The sequence below is a fragment of the Babylonia areolata genome, chromosome 20 (genome assembly GCF_041734735.1).
Source record: "Babylonia areolata isolate BAREFJ2019XMU chromosome 20, ASM4173473v1, whole genome shotgun sequence".
Taxonomy (NCBI): Eukaryota; Metazoa; Mollusca; class Gastropoda; order Neogastropoda; family Buccinidae; genus Babylonia; species Babylonia areolata.
In genome coordinates, this window is record NC_134895.1 from 17,956,025 (window position 1) to 17,973,968 (window position 17,944).

At 43.5% G+C, this 17,944-nt stretch overlaps 2 protein-coding genes across 2 annotated transcripts in view; one reads left to right on the forward strand and one right to left on the reverse strand.

Annotated features, from left to right (window-relative positions):
* LOC143294549 (uncharacterized) overlaps positions 1–79 on the forward strand; it is a 6,105-nt gene extending 6,026 nt beyond the window's left edge. Inside the window, exon 4 of the mRNA XM_076605926.1 lies at positions 71–79. Coding sequence (XP_076462041.1) covers positions 71–79 — 9 coding nt within the window. The remainder of the gene's footprint in view (positions 1–70) is intronic.
* An 8,587-nt stretch (positions 80–8,666) lies between these two features.
* The window catches only part of LOC143295277 (DNA ligase 4-like), a 31,560-nt gene continuing 22,282 nt past the window's right edge, over positions 8,667–17,944 (reverse strand). Inside the window, 5 exon segments of the mRNA XM_076606897.1 lie at positions 8,667–10,468; positions 12,332–12,484; positions 13,664–13,767; positions 15,038–15,173; positions 15,937–16,069. Of these exon segments, the coding sequence (XP_076463012.1) occupies positions 10,333–10,468; positions 12,332–12,484; positions 13,664–13,767; positions 15,038–15,173; positions 15,937–16,069 (662 nt within the window). The 3' untranslated portion in view covers positions 8,667–10,332.

A 17,944-nucleotide genomic window follows, 5' to 3' on the forward strand; every position in this document is an offset into this window, starting at 1 on the left:
GAAAACTGTCAGGAGATATACCACTCTAGATGTTTAAACTTCTAAACATATTTCCCTTCTTTGTCATCAGCGATGTTGACTATGGACGTAAGTGCTACGTTCTATGGCAGTCAAGGCGTCAGTATCATCATCATCATCATGTCATGTCACGGCAGGCGACCACCACCAGCAACAACAACAACACGCAGTCCTCCTCCTCCACCTCCTCCACCTCCACCACCACCAGCACGACAGAGCGGCGCGAGCTGTCCATCACGCGGATGCTGGTGATGGTGTGCGTGGTGTACGCCCTCTGCACTCTGCCCACCGTCACCCTCGCCTTCGTCCGCAACCTCCTGCCCGGCTTCCTGCCCGGCGGCCGCCATACCCGTCTGTTCTACGTCAGCAACTGCCTCATGCACCTCCTGTCCTGCGTCAACAGCTCCCTCAACTTCCTCATCTACTACTCTATGGGCTCCCGCTTCAGGGCCACCCTCCTCCAGCTTCTGGGGAGGCCCGGGAGGAAGAGGGGTGGTTCTTCGTGGGGGAGAGGAGGAGAAGGGTTGGGAGAAGGAGGAGGAAGAGAAAGAAGAGGAGAAGGAAGAGGTGGAGGGAGGGGCAGCGACAAATGGGACAGCAGCGCCACCGGCAGCAGCGTGATGTCTGACCATCGCTCTGAGAGCCCTTCTTTGACCAGTGCTACCAAGATCAGTGTGTTGAGTCAGTATCAGTGAACACCCTGTGTTTGCTTGTACAGGGTCTGTTGTTGGTAGAAGGACTTCGGTGGCCTACTACGTAGCAAGAAGAGAAAGCGGGAAACACTGCTTGTGTTAAAAGAGAAAGGAAAAGAAAGAAAGAAAATAACAATGAAACTGTGTGTGAAAAGAGAAAGAAAAGGAAAAGAAAAGAAACGAGAAGTTTCATATGAAAGGAGAAAGCAAAGAAAGATAAAGAATATATCGCCGGCTGGAGCTGAAACAAAATGAAAAAGAAGCAGGAAAAAAAACTATGGTGGTTTACAAATACAGACATATTTCTGATTGGAATAAATAGATATGCAAAACAAAAAAACAAAAAAGACAAATAAACAAATAAATAAGTGGGAGAGAAATTTATAAATATTATTTAACTTTGTTATTTCAGTGGTGAAATGTTCTTTACACATTGACTGAGACCGAAGAAAGAAGGGAAAAGAAACAAAAAGAATCGAAGAAAGAAGAAAGTAAAAGAAACAGAGGGGAGGACGAAAGAAAACAGAAGAGATCGAGAAAATTGAAAGTGACTAAAGGAACGGAAAAGTAAAGTATTCGAAAGACAAAGAAAACCGAAATTATTGTTCTCACGCACATAATTGATTGATTGATTGATATGGATATTTATATAGCGCCTATCCTCGGTAGGAGACCAAGCTCAAAGCGCTTTACACACACGAGTCATTTACACAACAGGCTGCCTACCTGGGTAGAGCCGACTGACGGCTACCAGTGGGCGCTCATCATTCGTTTCCTGTGTCATTCAATCAGATTTCAGGCACGCACACCTACACACTGAGACAAACATGTAACATTTAACATTTTACGTGCATGACCGTTTTGCTTATTTGCCCCGCCATGTAGGCAGCCATACTCCGTTTTAGGGGGTGTGCATGCTGGGTATGTTCTTGTTTCCATAACCCACCGAACGCTGACATGGATTACAGGATCTTTAACGTGCGTATTTGATCTTCTGTGTGCGTATACACACGGAGGTTCAGGCACTGGCAGGTCTGCACATATGTTAAACTGGGAGATCGGAAAAATCACCCTTTACCCACCAGGCGCCACCGTGATTCGAACCCGGGACCCTCAAATTGAAAGTCCAACGCTTTAGCCACTCAGCTATTGCGCCCGTTATTATTGTTATGATTTGTAGCGCACTGATATTTGATGGACCTGAGTTAAACTGTAACTTGTCATGGTAGTACGAGCCACACTTCAAAACTGACGAATACAGTACCATAGGCCCGTAGTGTTTTTTTCACAGGAGATTTTTATACATCAGAAAAAGACGTCGAAGAACAAGCTTTTTCGTCTACATGCAAACTTGCACAACTTACTTTTTCATTGCTCATCGATTTTTGTGTGAAACAGATGACAACCAACTCTCATTCACTACAATCTAAAACACAAAAAGGCAACTGAAACTAAGAAGAACAAGAAGGCAAAGCCTTCAAGACTCACTTGTGCTTAGTGCTTTATCCAGTAAAGGAATCATAAGGAGATATAAGAGATTTTTTTAAAATCGTTGAAAAGTGTTCTGTATTAAATATGACATATAAAATAAGCTTGGGAGACGACAAAAAAAAAAAAAGACATGCATGGGGGATCGAACCACGCATGTTCAGTTCCGAAGCAAGCTGACTAATCCCCACTGCTGCAGGACATCTAACGTCATTTGCCTAAATTTCGTCTTTGTGTGATAAATAAACGTCATTGTACTGGACGTAATAACACCGTTTAAAGCATGTTTTTTTGTGTTTAGAATATCTGGATTATTCTTTTATTTCAGCGGTAAAGGAGACGTTGCCATCACTTCGCGTCAAGCACATTGCAACACATGGTAGATATCTAGATCTGCAGGAACCAGTCTACAAGTGCAATGGGCTGAAAGAAACGATCGTTTCAATTCAGTGACGCCTCCTTGAGAAACTGAAACTGAAAACAAAAAAGATCCGTGATCATGTTTTCAGATTATGTGTAGCTGGACATTCTGTCGTTCACAAAGGCGGATAGAACACCCTAATTTCAGCCTATATATGATCGGAACATCCGGCCGTTTTGCACAATGCTAAAAGGAATCCTGTTTTTATGTTATCATTGGTGAAATGGCTTTGAGTCAACTCAAGCAAACGAAAAATTCTCTTCTCTGCCACCCTCCCCACCAATGCCTGTCATATCTCGTTCTCTCTCTTTTTTCAGCCCGTCCAAGAACAAATGGCTCAGGAAAAAATGGTCAAGTCCGATCCTCCTGACAGCGTAAATGGACAAATGAGCCATTATGAACGAACACACACACACACACACACACACACACACACACACACACACACGCTAATATCACTTAATGTGCTTGACATTGAATGAAACTGAACACACACACACACACACACACACACACACACAAAGCAACAACAAAACAATAATGATAATAATAAATAAATAAATGATCATCCTTCCAGACGATATCTGACTGGACAGTTGGTCGTGCACTCAATGTGTATTTGCCCACATCAGTTTTCTCACTTTTTTGCTTCTCCATTTTATCCAGACTGAAATCAGAGGCGGTAATTGACAATGCCAGTCCTTTGTTTTTCACGGGTGACGCAGAAAAAACAAACCAAACAAAAAAAAAACTTCTGTCTGCAGAACAGAACAGCTCGACCTTTGACACGCCAAGTAATAAATAACAGTTTGTTCTGTTAACAGCGCAAACATGGCTGTCACTTGAGGTTGGACTAATCATCATGAACATTACATGATGATGATGGTCTATCAAGCTCGAAGTGCACTTTTAGCATGTTGGCAAATAGCCCTTCGGGTCAAGCTGTTCTGGGATTGGCCAGATGAAGTTTGCGTTCTGGGTGAGTTGGTTGGTGGGGAAGATCCAAGCTCCACCAAGAAACCAAGAATCTCATACGTGTTTGCTGTTCGCGAGCACGTTCGCGGGCTGGTGACGAGAGAGCGAGTAGCGAAGGCGAGGAGTACACGCGCAAAGAAACGAATGTGAGATGGGAAGTAGATTTTCGTTACCTCGCGGCAGAGTTGCTCCGAAGGCTTCCTAGCCATTACTCGCGAGACTCGCGGCTACTCATGCCGCTGGATGGAAAAAGAGAAATGCACATTCCAAGTGTGTCTCGCGAGAACCTCGCCTAAATATCGAAAGAAACGCGCCTCAGAATGTGTTCGTCACTTGCGAATGAATCAGTCGACCTACAGAATGCGAACATCGCATTATCTCATAACTGATTAACATCTGGCTCGCCAACATTATGAATTCGGGTTTTGTTTGCCGTGAATGAACCAGTCAACTTTCAGACAGAACTTCAGTACCAAATGGGTGGGTATTTTCTCTTCCAACGTCATCTGAAAGTTTTCATACACGCTTCAGTTGTTGAACCTGGAAAGGTGGAGTTGGTTTAAGATTTCAGTTTTCCTAACAAAAAGTTGTTTGTGAAATTTTACTGTTTTCCCATTCAAAAAGACATTTGCTTTGGAAAATCTTACTGTTTTGTTTTTTTTCCCCAAACAATAATCTGTTTTCTTTGGAAATCTTATATCCCAGGCAAAAAACCGTTTTTTCCTAATCAAAAAGCTGTTTTCCTTGGAAAATCTTGGTTTTTTCGGTCAAAAGGTTTTCTTCGGAAAATCTTACCCTTTTGAGGAGAACATTTTGGCGCTAAGGTAGTTATGACTGATATGTCTCAGAACCAGCACTTCATGCTGTATTCCAAACATGATAGCAAATTATCCTAGAGTGAATGCGGGTGTTACATTATGTGACGATTACAGGTAGGGGTGTGTGTAGAGAGCCGGCCTTGCCACTGTACGTGTAGATTCAGTCATTCGGATGAGACGATAAACCGAGGGCCCGTGTGCAGCATGCACTTAGCGCACGTAAAAGAACCCACGGCAACAAAAGGGTTGTTCCTGGCAAAATTCTGTTGAAAAATCCACTACGATCGGAAAAATAAATAAAACTGCACGCAGGAAAAAAAAAATTAATGGGTGGCGGTGTAGAGTAGCAACGCGCTCTCCCTGGGGAGAGCAGCCAGAATTTCACACAGAGAAATCTGTTGTGATAAAAGGAAATACAAATACAAATTGGTATTTCTTCATCTGAATGGTACTACTAATTCAACTGAGCGAACAAAAGCTGAAAACATGGAGAATGTGCCTTCAACGCCGGGTTGAAGAAACCTAGCAAAAGATACAAAGCACGTTTTGCACAGATGCATTTGGAAAAATTCATATCAGAGGTCTCGACTTCATGCATCCTGATCCTGTCACGAGCCAGTTGTCATTCACCATCTATATTCTGATGTAGTCTGCTACCTGATTTTTACAGGATTACGAAAAAGATATAACATGCCATCATAAGCCACAAATGTTTTACACACACATTTGACTGTTAAATCCTACTTGAAACCTATATCTATGTCTATGTTAACATGTGCTGATCGTCCTGTTGCGGAGAGGAAGGCCGGAGATATGCGTTGGTAATGAGAAGATCGTGGGAGTTGAAGTGTCATGAGTTGATCTTTCACGCCTTGGGGGGAATCTGGCCAGTTTCTGTGCAAGATGGTTCTTGACGCTAGTTACCGACACGAACACTCCAGAAGAGAGTGTATCCTGCTATCTTCTCATTCGGTCAGGAGACCCTCGTTCCCCAGTGTCGCTTAGGGCTGCCATGAAAGTGCTGTACAATACCAGCTCTCCGGCCACCAGGACTGTTCTTCTCTCTGGTCTCCCTGCCGCAGCATTGTCCAGACGTCTTCGCACATTGATCAGTGATGGCTGATGTCACCTTGTGTGTGTGCGTGTGCGTATGTGTGTGTGTTTCGACCACTAATAAAGGGCTGCTGGCTAAGATGAGGAGAAACAAGCAAAGATGAGGTAATCATCTCCAGCCCCTTCCTCATGCTGAGGTGGTGCGCAGTGTGGTCCTAAAAAACGATGCTCAGTTTCCCAGGTGTCTGCCGAGTCCTGTTGCTCGTGCTCTCGGGGAAAATCGACCATGTTATGACCTGAGCCGCCTGTGTGCAGGTCTGTGGCAAGAGCTCCCTAGTGTATCTGCCACACCTGCTGCTGTCATCGCTCGCCCATCACCACGTGACTTGGTGCAGGAAATGGGAAGGTGGGGGGCGGGGGGGTTGGGGCGGGGCTGGGAGATGCTGGGGGAGGTGGGCGGTGAGACATGTCAAGACTTGCACGTGAGTTTGAGTAAAGTGAGGGAGAGTTGCACAAATCATCAGCTTCGCTGTCTCGACCCGGCCTGTCTGGACCCCAGTGGCAAGATGGGTGTTGAGACAGCTGGAGACAGGTCAGGATGCAGCGGGTGGCCATCAGTGTACTGACTCGCTACGGCCTGTGCATGCCCCGTTACGCGTCGCTGGAAGCGGCCTTCAAGTCTTCAAGTGGCTTCCCCCACGCTGTCCGCCGGATGCAGTCATCACGTGCTTTGGGAGACAAGCCCTACCTCACCGAGGGTCTGAGACTCATCAGCTGCCTTCACCTGGTTTAGCCCAGCAGTTGAAGCAGTTTACCGGGGTGTGGCAGCTGTCACGTGCTAACAGATATCTGGAGCCACGAGTGAGAGTTGGGTTCCAACTAAAGCGAACCAGCTACTCCCCAAGGGGCACATCACGATGCCTGGTCAGGAGCACTAACCAACCCAGACAACACATGCTTTCCTGTTAGCGCATGATATGAACAAAAGCCTGCAGTAATAAAGTTATGTGGTTCAAAAGGAATTTTCACTGGCCTCCGTTTGTTGATTAACTTATGACACACAAACTGAGGCCAGTAAATATACCCTTTGAACGGACTTGTAACACGCAAGGGAGGTTACCAGTTACTGATAAAAGGTATTTGGAAAATGTTGCAAACCTTATCAACTTATATACGACAATTTTTTACGAATTTTTTTTTCTATTTTTACTACATGCACATCTATATAATACTGATTATATATGTTAACACGAAATAGATATCAAAGAAACTGATGAATGACAATACTGTAACGTACTGTCACGAACAATGGTAACCACTGCAGCTGTTGAGTTATGTTACCTTAGACAGGTGTTTCTGTGCCGGTGTAATGATTCATAAACACTCCCATCCCGAAATCACTCTCCAGGAGGTCAGTATGGGCACGAGCCTAAACGCAGCCCCCGGGAAGTGAATCCAGATTGACCCCCCAACCCACCCCATCCCACCCCCTGCTATAGTCCAAAATCACCCCCAACCCCCTCCCCACACCCTCTAAAACTGACCCGCCAAATGACTATACGTACACTATTTCAACAAATTGCAACATCACCAACCAATGTTCAGTTCTCCTCATGGGGGGTTGGAGGTTGATTCTGGCCCCATGCTCGTTTAACCCCCCACGCCCCCCCCCCCCCAAACCCCCCCCCCCCACCTCCATTATTCTTTTAAAGTCGGAGAAGGAAAGTGAAGATATTCTGACCTTGTACCCATATACAATCTCCACCCAGTGTTCAAATTACAAAAGGTGGGGGCGGGGATTCTGGCCTTATGCCAGTGGCACGGTGATCACACACAACTAGCATGTGTTAAGCAAACCAGTCGCGGATAAGCATGCTTCATCTAAACTGCCCGGCACAGCCGACAAACAGTATAGTGAACCTTGCATACAAAAAGACTGCAGCTGACCGGGACATCATGGATTTTGTTAGCAATCATTCATAGCGATTCAGATTGTGTGTAAATAAAAGGTACATTGTGACAAACCCAGACACTGTACTATTTGTTAATCATTTCATCTCCTGGCCTCATTGTTTGTTAATTTCCAGCTGAAAAACCACCAAGGCAACCATGTGTATTGTCCATGTGTTCTGTGTGGCTTGTTCAGGATTAAAGAGGCTATGCCAGTCTTGAATGAAAGCTAATTTGTGTTTGCACGTTTCTCCTGTCCTTGCTGCTGTGTGCACGTCAAATGATCGGTGTAAGGACAGGCCCGACGCTTCCTTTTTTTTTTTTAAAGAGGAAGTGTCTGGGTTTGTTCCAATGTACCTTTTAGTTACCTGTGTGCTAGCTGAATCAGTAGCGTAAGCAGCACTGACTTGTGTACCGTGTGAATGGAGAGAGTTACCACTCTTTACTATTTGTTAATCATTTCATCTCCTGGCCTCATTGTTTGTTAATTTTCTGATTGCTTTTGTTGTTGTTGTTGAGAGAATGTAAGACTGGCAGGACAAGCAAATGTATTCTGTGCTCACTGTCTTCTAATAAGTCACTAAAAATTTTTTTTTTTTTTTTGCTTTTTTGTTGTTGCTGACAGAATGTTTGACTGCCTTCTTGTTTGGTTCAACATTGTACTATGACGTATCTTCACCTACGTCGTCTTCTTCTTCTTTGTTCGTGGACTGCAACTCCCACAATCACTGGCACATACACAAGTGGGCTTTTACGTGTATGACCGTTTTTTACCCTGCCATGGAGGCAGCCATACTCCGTTTTCGGGGATATGCATGCTGGGTATGTTATTGTTTCCATAACCCACTGAATGCTGACGTGGATTACGGGATCTTTAACGTGTGTATTTGATCTTCTGCTTGTGTATACACACGAAGGGGGTTCAGGCACAAGCAGGTCTGCACATATCTTGACCTGGGAGATCGGAAAAATCTCCACCCTTTACCTACCAGGCGCCGTTACCGAGATTCGAACCCAGTACCCTCAGATTGAAAGTCCAACGCTTTAACCACTCAGCTACTGCGCCCATCGCCTATGTCAAAGATTGGACGGTATTCCAGACTGCAGATCTGGATTTATCTCATGTACAAGTGTGTGTGGTCCAAGCACACAATTGAGTGGTAACGAAATAAAATGATGGACAAATCATCATTATCATCACCATGAATGTGGAAAATCTACAGACAAGACACATCATTAAAAAAAAATAACATGTACATCTCTTTCTCCCTCAGCTGTCTCTGTTTCACACATGATTAAACATAGAGGCATGTGAACATATCCGTGCAAACACATGTATATATGCATGCATGAATGCATGCACACACAAAAATCACACCACACTACAACATAACACATATTCCACACACACATTGCTTTAAACATGACATTCATTCTGAACAGTACAATTAACACAATTCAAACCCACTCTCACAGCCAACAGTAAAAACAACATCATCCAAATTTACACACACAAAAAAATTATTAAAAATTAAAAAAATATATCCTAATTTACACAATTATCAAAAGCGTGCAGTTTCTTTAATTCCTAACATCAACATATTAATCATATCTTAAAAATAAAATGAACTGATTCATGGTCAACAAAGCAATCATTACAGATTTCACATTGTTCTTACATCAACAAATGAATCATGCATTACAAATCCAAATCTGGATTCATGATCAACAGGTAACAAACAGACCTAGCTACCTTTGGAAGAGGAGCTGTCTGGGTAATATACCCACCATATCAAACTGGGTGGTATACCCACCATATCAAACTGGGTGGTATATACCCACCATATTGAACTGGGTGGTATACCCACCATATCGAACTGGGTGGTATACCCACCATATCAAACTAGGTGGTATACCCACCATATCGAACTGGGTGGTATACCCACCATATCAAACTAGGTGGTATACCCACCATATCACACTAGATGGTTTTCCCACCATATTAAACTGGGTGGTATACCCACCACATCAAACTGGGTGGTATATACCCACCATATCAAACTGGGTGGTATACCCACCACATCAAACTGGGTGGTATATACCCACCATATCAAGCTGGGTGGTATACCCACTGGATGGTATACCCACCATATCAAACTGGGTGGTATACCCACCATATTGAACTGGGTGGTATACCCACCATATCAAAATGGGTGGTATACCCACCATATCGAACTGGGTGGTATATACCCACCATATCGAACTGGGTGGTATACCCACTGGATGGTATACCCACCATATCAAACTGGGTGGTATACCCACCATATTGAACTGGGTGGTATACCCACCATATCAAATTGGGTGGTATACCCACCATATCGAACTGGGTGCAAGTTACGCAAGCTCTGAACAAAAGGGATGAATGTCCACTGACTTGCTGGTGCAGCAGCTTGATCACTCAGAAGGACGGTAGCAGAATGGTTAAGATGCTTATCTACCAACACCATGTCTGTGAGGGTCTGGGTTCAAATCCAAGTCTCACCCTTTCTCCCAAATTTAACTGGAAAATCAAACTGACCATCTAGTCATTCGAAAGAAATGATAAGCCGATGTCCTGCGTGCAGCATGACAGTGGTGCACTGCATAAGAACCCTTAGCAACACAACTGTTGTTCTCTGGCAAAATTCTGCTGACATAATCCACTCTGATAAGTGCACAAACATATATCCATGCACTCAAGGCCTGACTATGCGCACTGGTTTATATGCTGCTGATCAGGCATCTGCCTAGCAGATATGCATTTGTCCACACGCAGTGACACCTCCTTGAGAAACTAAAACTGACTTGCTGCTGAGCACAACCCTCCCAGTGCAGAAATGAAACACCCACATCTGCAGCCTAACTATCTGTCTGTAACTCATAACTCAAAGGTCTTTTCAGCACACAGCCCGCCTTCTTCCATGCACGCCTTGATCCACTTCTTTGTGACGATGCGAAACTTTTTCTGTCGCCCTCGTCGCACCGCCTTCAGCTGATCCAGCCGACTCAGGTCACTGCACACAGTCAACGCATTGCATCAACAGACAGCGGATTAAAGACAACAGATACAGCGGTCAATTATAATAGAAAAGGCAAAAATGATAGCTAAGTGAAGACAGATATAACAATTTTTGCCACTGTCATGTTTTCCAACTGCATGTTTTCATTCAGCTCACTTCACCTTATTAAGATGTCAGAACAACGTCAGACATCATTTGTGAATCTTATGTCAGCATGTCAGTATACCAGAACAGTACACAGCTTAGAACCTTCCCTTTCTTCAAAAATAACATGGGACACCAGATGACAGGTTCTGTGTGCATCTTGCACTTAGTGCACATCAAATAACCCACGGCAACAAAAGGATTGTCCCTGTCTGTAGGAAAATCCACTTTGATCGTAAAACAATTACACCTGCACACAGAAAAAAAAAAAAAGAAATATGGATAGGACTGTTCTCTGGTGACCGACTCTCCCCGGGGAAAGCAGACTGAATTTAACACAGAGCAATCTGTGGTGACAAAAAGAAATACAACACAACACAACACAACACAATTCCCGGATGTCTCATAACCTTACCTTTCTTCCACAATGACATGGGACACCTGGCTGTCTTACCTTTCTTCCACAATGACATGGGACACCTGGCTGTCTTACCTTTCTTCCACAATGACATGGACACCTGGCTGTCTTACCTTTATTCCAAAGTAACATGGGACACCTGGCTGTCTTACTTTCATTTCATAGTAACATGGGACACCTGACTGTCTTACCTTTATTCCATTGTAACATGGGACACTTGGCTGTCTTACCTTCATTCCATAGTAACATGGGACACCTGGCTGTCTTACCTTCATTCCACAGAAACACGTGCAACCTGGCTGTCTTACCTTCATTCCACAATAACATGGGACACCTGGCTGTCTTACCTTTATTCCACAGTAACATGGGACACCTGGCTGTCTTACCTTCATTCCACAGTAACATGGGACACCTGGCTGTCTTACCTTCATTCCACAATAACATGGGACACCTGGCTGTCTTACCTTCAGTCCATAGTAACACGGGACACCTGGCTGTCTTACCTTTCCTCCACAGTAACATGGGACACCTGGCTGTCTTACCTTCATTCCACAATAACATGGGACACCTGGCTGTCTTACCTTCATTCCACAGTAACATGGGACACCTGGCTGTCTTACCTTTATTCCACAGTAACATGGGACACCTGGCTGTCTTGTATTTGTATTTCCTTTTATCACATCAGATTTCTCTGTGTGAAATTCGGGCTGCTCTCCCAAGAGAGAGCGCGTCGCTACACTACAGCGCCACCCTTTTTTTTTTTTTTTTGTATTTTTTCCTGCCTGTAGTTTTATTTGTTTTTCCTATCGAAGTGGATTTTTCTACAGAATTTTGCCAGGAACAACCCTTTTGTTGCCGTGGGTTCTTTTACGTGTGCTAAATGCATGCTGCACACGGGACCTCAGTTTATCATCTCATCCGAATGACTAGCGTCCAGACCACCACTCAAGGTCCAGTGGAGGGGAAGAAAATATCGGCGGCTGAGCTGTGATTCGAACCAACGCACTCAGATTCTCTCGCTTCCTAGGCGGACGCGTTACCTCTAGGCTATCACTCCACTTACCTTCATTCCACAATAACATGGGACACCTGGCTGTATTACCTTCATTCCACAATAACATGGGACACCTGGCTGTCTTACCTTTATTCCACAGTAACATGGGACACCTGGCTGTCTTACCTTCATTCCATAGTAACATGGGACACCTGGCTGTCTTACCTTCATTCCACAGTAACATGGGACACCTGGCTGTCTTACCTTCATTCCATAGTAACACGCAACACCTGGCTCTTACCTTTCCTCCACAACGACGTGGGACACCTGGCTGTCCAGCTGGCTGACCACCGTGGCCCCAAAGAAGCGCAGCTCCAGGGCCAGCAGGTCCAGGCTGGAGGTGGGCAGGTGGGTGCTCTCGTCCCCAACCACCAGGTTCGAGTCCATGTACATCCTGACAACCGCCACAGCGAAGTCACTTCGTCAACACCAGGTTATGTCAGTCATCACATCTCTTCACTCATCATATCATGCATCATATCACTCATCCCATCACTCCACACAACACTGTCACGTCGCCTATCGCACTGATAATCACATCACTCCTCGTTTCGTCCAAAATTCTATAAAGGAGATTTTCTATCTAAAATTACGTTTAAATAACATACTTATCGTGACCCAACTAGTGCAGACTCCGGCAGGGGTCTGACATTCCTGTCCTGTGCAAACTACTATCCGTCTATGCGGAAAAAATGAAAGTACTACGGCTGATAACCTCCCAGAAGTAGGTAACCTCCCCTTTGTCCCCCTGGCTAGCGCCATCTTTTGATGGCAGCCATCTCGATACCTGTTCCTGTGCACTTCATACGTCTAAGTTTTTTCGTTAAAACAGTTTTAGTATTGCTCTTGTTGGCTTGGCGAAAAAGCTCTTTCATGAGAAACTTTTATCCAGTTTTTTACATGATCCAGCGTCCTTCATTAAACTTTTGAATCCATTCTCTGGTGAGAAGGGATCATAGAGAATATGTGTTCTAAATTTTGCCAAATTCATTCAATGGAAAACAGCATCTCAGCACAAAAGAGATACATGACTTCAATGTTTGTCCCATGTACAATTAATGAATAATAATATAGCTATTGTGAAGCAATTGTCAGTGTTATATATATACTCCTTGAAGTAGTTTCTACTGTGTATTGCTACCCTGGTTTTTGATGGAAATTGATTATGTGTTTTTGAGATTCTGATTCTGTATTCTATTCTATTCTATTCTATTGTATACTTTTTTTTGTCACAACAGATTTCTCTGTGAGAAATTCGGGCTCCTCTCCCCAGGGAGAGCGCATCGCTACACTGAGAGCACCACCCACTTTTTTCTTTTTTATCCTGCCTGCAGTTGTTGTTTTTTATGTGACTTAGATCACCTTAATGTGGAATTTGATTACATGATTTTCTTTTCTTGACAAATATAACCTTCACTGCAAGGGGAAAAAAAAAAAAGTCTGTCCCCTGAATGTGAACATGTTGTGTGATGTGTGCACTTATACACTGATGATGTCATTCAAGGATACATCTTGTTGTTAGTGGAGCTGGACAGAACAAAACCAGGACGTAAAAAAACAGTTGGGGCCAGACCTGCATGTCCGGAACAGTCCATACGGTGACTCATCAGCAAAGTGCTCTTCCTCCAGTTCAGCTATAGCATCCGATGACACAGGGGGTATCACAATGTCCTCATCCTGCAGAGAAACGTACTCACTTCAACTGGTTTCTAAATTAAACAGATTATTTCTGTCATTGACTTACATATCTGACAGGTGCAATAGCCGAGTGGTTAAAGTGTTGGACTGTCAATCCGAGGGTCCCGGGTTCAAATCACAGTGACGGGGCTGGTGGGTAAAGGGTGGAGATTTTTACGATCTCCCAGGTCAACATATGTGCAGACCTGCCAGTGCCTGAACCCCCTTCGTGTGTATATGCCAGCAGAAGATCAAATACGCACGTTAAAGATCCTGTAATCCATGTCAGTGTTCGGTGGGTTATGGAAACAAGAACATACCCAGCATGCACACCCCCGAAAACAGAGTATGGCTGCCTACATGGCGGGGTAAAAACGGTTATACACGTAAAAGCCCACTCGTGTGCATACGAGTGAACGCAGAAGAAGAAGAAGAAGACTTACACATCTGAACACAGATTTTGTTATGGTGTAGTCTTTTAGTGGTTCTTAAAATAAACAGATTATTTCTGTTGTAAATTCACATGTCTGAACAGAGAACCTCCTATGGTGTAGTTTTTGCATAAGAAAGAGAGTTCCAGTGAAAATGCAAGGCTGTCCTTATTTGGTTTAATGTATTCTAAAGCATCCATTGTTCTTTTGGGTTCTGCTTTTCCCTTTTTACTTTCTTTCTTTCTGCATTCAGGGGCCGCAAGTCCCACATTTACCTGCATCTTCAAGAGGGCTTTAAATGAGTATGACCATTTTCACCCCACCACAGAGGAAACCATACTCCATTTCTGGAGTGCACATACTGGGTATATCTGTGTTTCCATAATCTACGGACACACTGTCATGGATTGTGGAATCTTTGATGTGTGTATTTGAAATTTTTTGTTTGTGTATATACACAAAGCGGGTTAGGGTGTTAGCAAGTTTGCACATGTGTTGACTTGGGAGCTCTGGAAAAAACCTTCATCATTATCCCTTCACAAGATCAATATCAGCATCGAACTCAAGACCCTCAGACTCAAAGTCCAATGCTGTAACCACTTGGTTACGGTGTCTGTGGGTTCTGGTTTTCAGAAATGGTATTGCTTATGTAAATGCACACACACACAAACACACACACGCACACACACACACACACAAACAAACACACACACACACACACACACACACACACACGCACATTTTCATATAAAAGACTGTCGAGATAATAAAAAAATTAAATCTCTGCTTTCCCAGCAATAAAAATGCAGTCCAGTTAACTGCATGGACAAAAACGTCACCTTGTCCATAGAGGAAAATATGTGTCGGAGCTGTTCCTCTGTCACATCATCAGTGAAGCTGTCTCCATAGTCGTCATAGTCACGCTGAAACTGTCTGCGGGTGGCCGGGGAGGTGTGAATCATGTCACCTGGGGTCCTTAGATACAAAGAAAAATTTTTACACAGAATACATTTATAAAACTTGCAAGGACAAACGTAAACACGTTTCTTTGAACCAACAAAAATGCTTCATGAAGGGAAAATTTATCTATACGGACACACACACACACACACACACACTCTTTCAAACACACACACACAAACCAAACACACTGATACACACAACACCTCTCTTTTGTTCCACCTCTTTGGCGGGCACAATAGCCAAGTGGTTAAAGCATTGGACTTTCAATCTGAGGGTCCCGGGTTCAAATCTCTGTAACGGCGCCTAGTGGGTAAAGGGTGGAGATTTTTCCGATCTTCCAGGTCAACATTTGTGCAGACCTGCTACTGCCTCAACCCCCTTTGTGTGTGTACGCATGCAGAAGATCAAATACGCACGTTAAAGATCCTGTAATCCATGTCAGCGTTCGGTGGGTTATGGAAACAATAACAAACCCACCATGCACACCCCTGAAAACGGAGTATGGCTGCCTTCATCGTGGGGTTAAAACAATCATACATGTAAAAGCCCACTCGTGTACATACGAGTGAACATGGAAGTTGCAGCCCACAAACGAAGAAGAAGAAGAAGTTCCACCTCTTCACTACAACCACCCATAAATGCCCATTCTTTCTCCACACACAACCCACCCTCCAAACCTCCTTTCTAAAGAGCACCCCTGTGGGGAGGTATGATGGGGGGGTGTGGGGGAGCTCTACACCCTCTCCCCCTTCCCTCTGTCCCTCACGTTTCTCACCAAGGAATCCAGCAGCCAGCTTCCAGCAGTCTGCGAAACCAGCTGACTCTGACGATGTCGTATTTGTCCGTCTTGATCAGGTTGTTCACCTTGATGGCAATCTTCTCTGCCAGTACAAAACTGGTGGTGCTGCCTGCGTGTGAAGTGGGGGGCACACAATGAAATGTGGGCGGAGAAATACCTGGGCTGGGGGGGCGCGTGGGTGGTGGTGGTGAGTTCCTTAATTAGTTTAAGGAGTTCCTTAATTAGTTTAACTCCCTGCACTTCTAATAGTAAAGAGTGAAAACAGCATTCAGAAAGATGCTTGTTATGTCCAGTTCTGATAAATGGTAACTCTTCTACAGTACGGCTGATCATGATAAATGGTGACTCTTGTGTGGTATGCCCAATAATGATAAATGGTAACTCTTGTGTGGTATGCCCAATAATGATAAATGGTAACTCTTGTGTGGTATGCCCAATAATGATAAATGGTGACTCTTGTGTGGTATGCCCAATAATGATAAATGGTGACTCTTGTGTGGTATGCCCAATAATGATAAATGGTGACTCTTGTGTGGTATGCCCAATAATGATAAATGGTAACTCTTGTGTGGTATGCCCAATAATGATAAATGGTAACTCTTGTGTGGTATGCCCAATAATGATAAATGGTAACTCTTGTGTGGTATGCCCAATAATGATAAATGGTAACTCTTGTGTGGTATGCCCAATAATGATAAATGGTGACTCTTGTGCAGTATGACTAATTATGATTGTTATGTCCAGTTCTGATAAACAGTGACTTTTGTGCATTAGGGCCATTCATGATAAATGGTGACTCTTGAGTGGTACGCCCAGTGTGACTAATTATGTTAAATGCTGACTTTTGTGAAGTATGACCAATCATGATAAATGCTGACTCTTGCACAGTGTGACCAAAAAATGAAAATAAATGCTGACTCTTGGGTGGTATGACTAATAATGACAAATGCTGACTCTTGTTCAGTATGACAAATTATGACAAATGGTGACTCTTGTTCAGTATGACCAATTATGATAAATGCTGACTATTGTTCAGTATGACCAATAATGACAAATGTTTTGTTCGGTATGACCAATTATGACAAATGCCGACTCTTGTTCAGTATGACCAATAATGATAAATGGTGACTCTTGTTCAGTATGACCAATTATGACAAATGCTGACTCTTGTTCGTATGACCAATTATGATAAATGCTGACTCTTGTTCAGTATGACCAATCATGACAAATGTTTTGTTCGGTATGACCAGTTATGACAAATGCTGACTCTTGTTCAGTATGACCAATCATGACAAATGTTTTGTTCAGTATGACCAGTTATGACAAATGCTGACTCTTGTTCAGTATGACCAATAATGATAAATGGTGACTCTTGTTCAGTATGACTAATTATGACAAATGTTGACTCTTGTTCAGTATGACCAATCATGACAAATGTTTTGTTCAGTATGACCAGTTGTGACAAATGCTGACTCTTGTTCAGTATGACCAATAATTACAAATGGTGACTCTTGTTCAGTATGACAAATTATGACAAATGGTGACTCTTGTTCAGTATGACCAATTATGACAAATGCTGACTCTTGTTCAGTATGACCAATCATGACAAATGGTGACTTTTGTTCAGTACGACCAATCATGACAAATGCTAACTCTTGTTCATTATGACCAATTATGACAAATGGTAACTCTTGTTCAGTATGACTGATTATGACAAATGGTGACTCTTGTTCAGTATGACTGATTATGACAAATGGTGACTCTTGTTCAGTATGACCAATTATGACAAATGCTGACTCTTGTTCAGTATGCCCAATTATGACAAATGGTGACTCTTGTTCAGTATGACCAATCATGACAAATGCCGACTCTTGTTTAGTATAACCAATTACGACAAATGCTGACTCTTGTTCAGTATGACCAATTATGACAAATGCTGACTCTTGTTCAGTATGACCAATTATGACAAATGCTGACTCTTGTT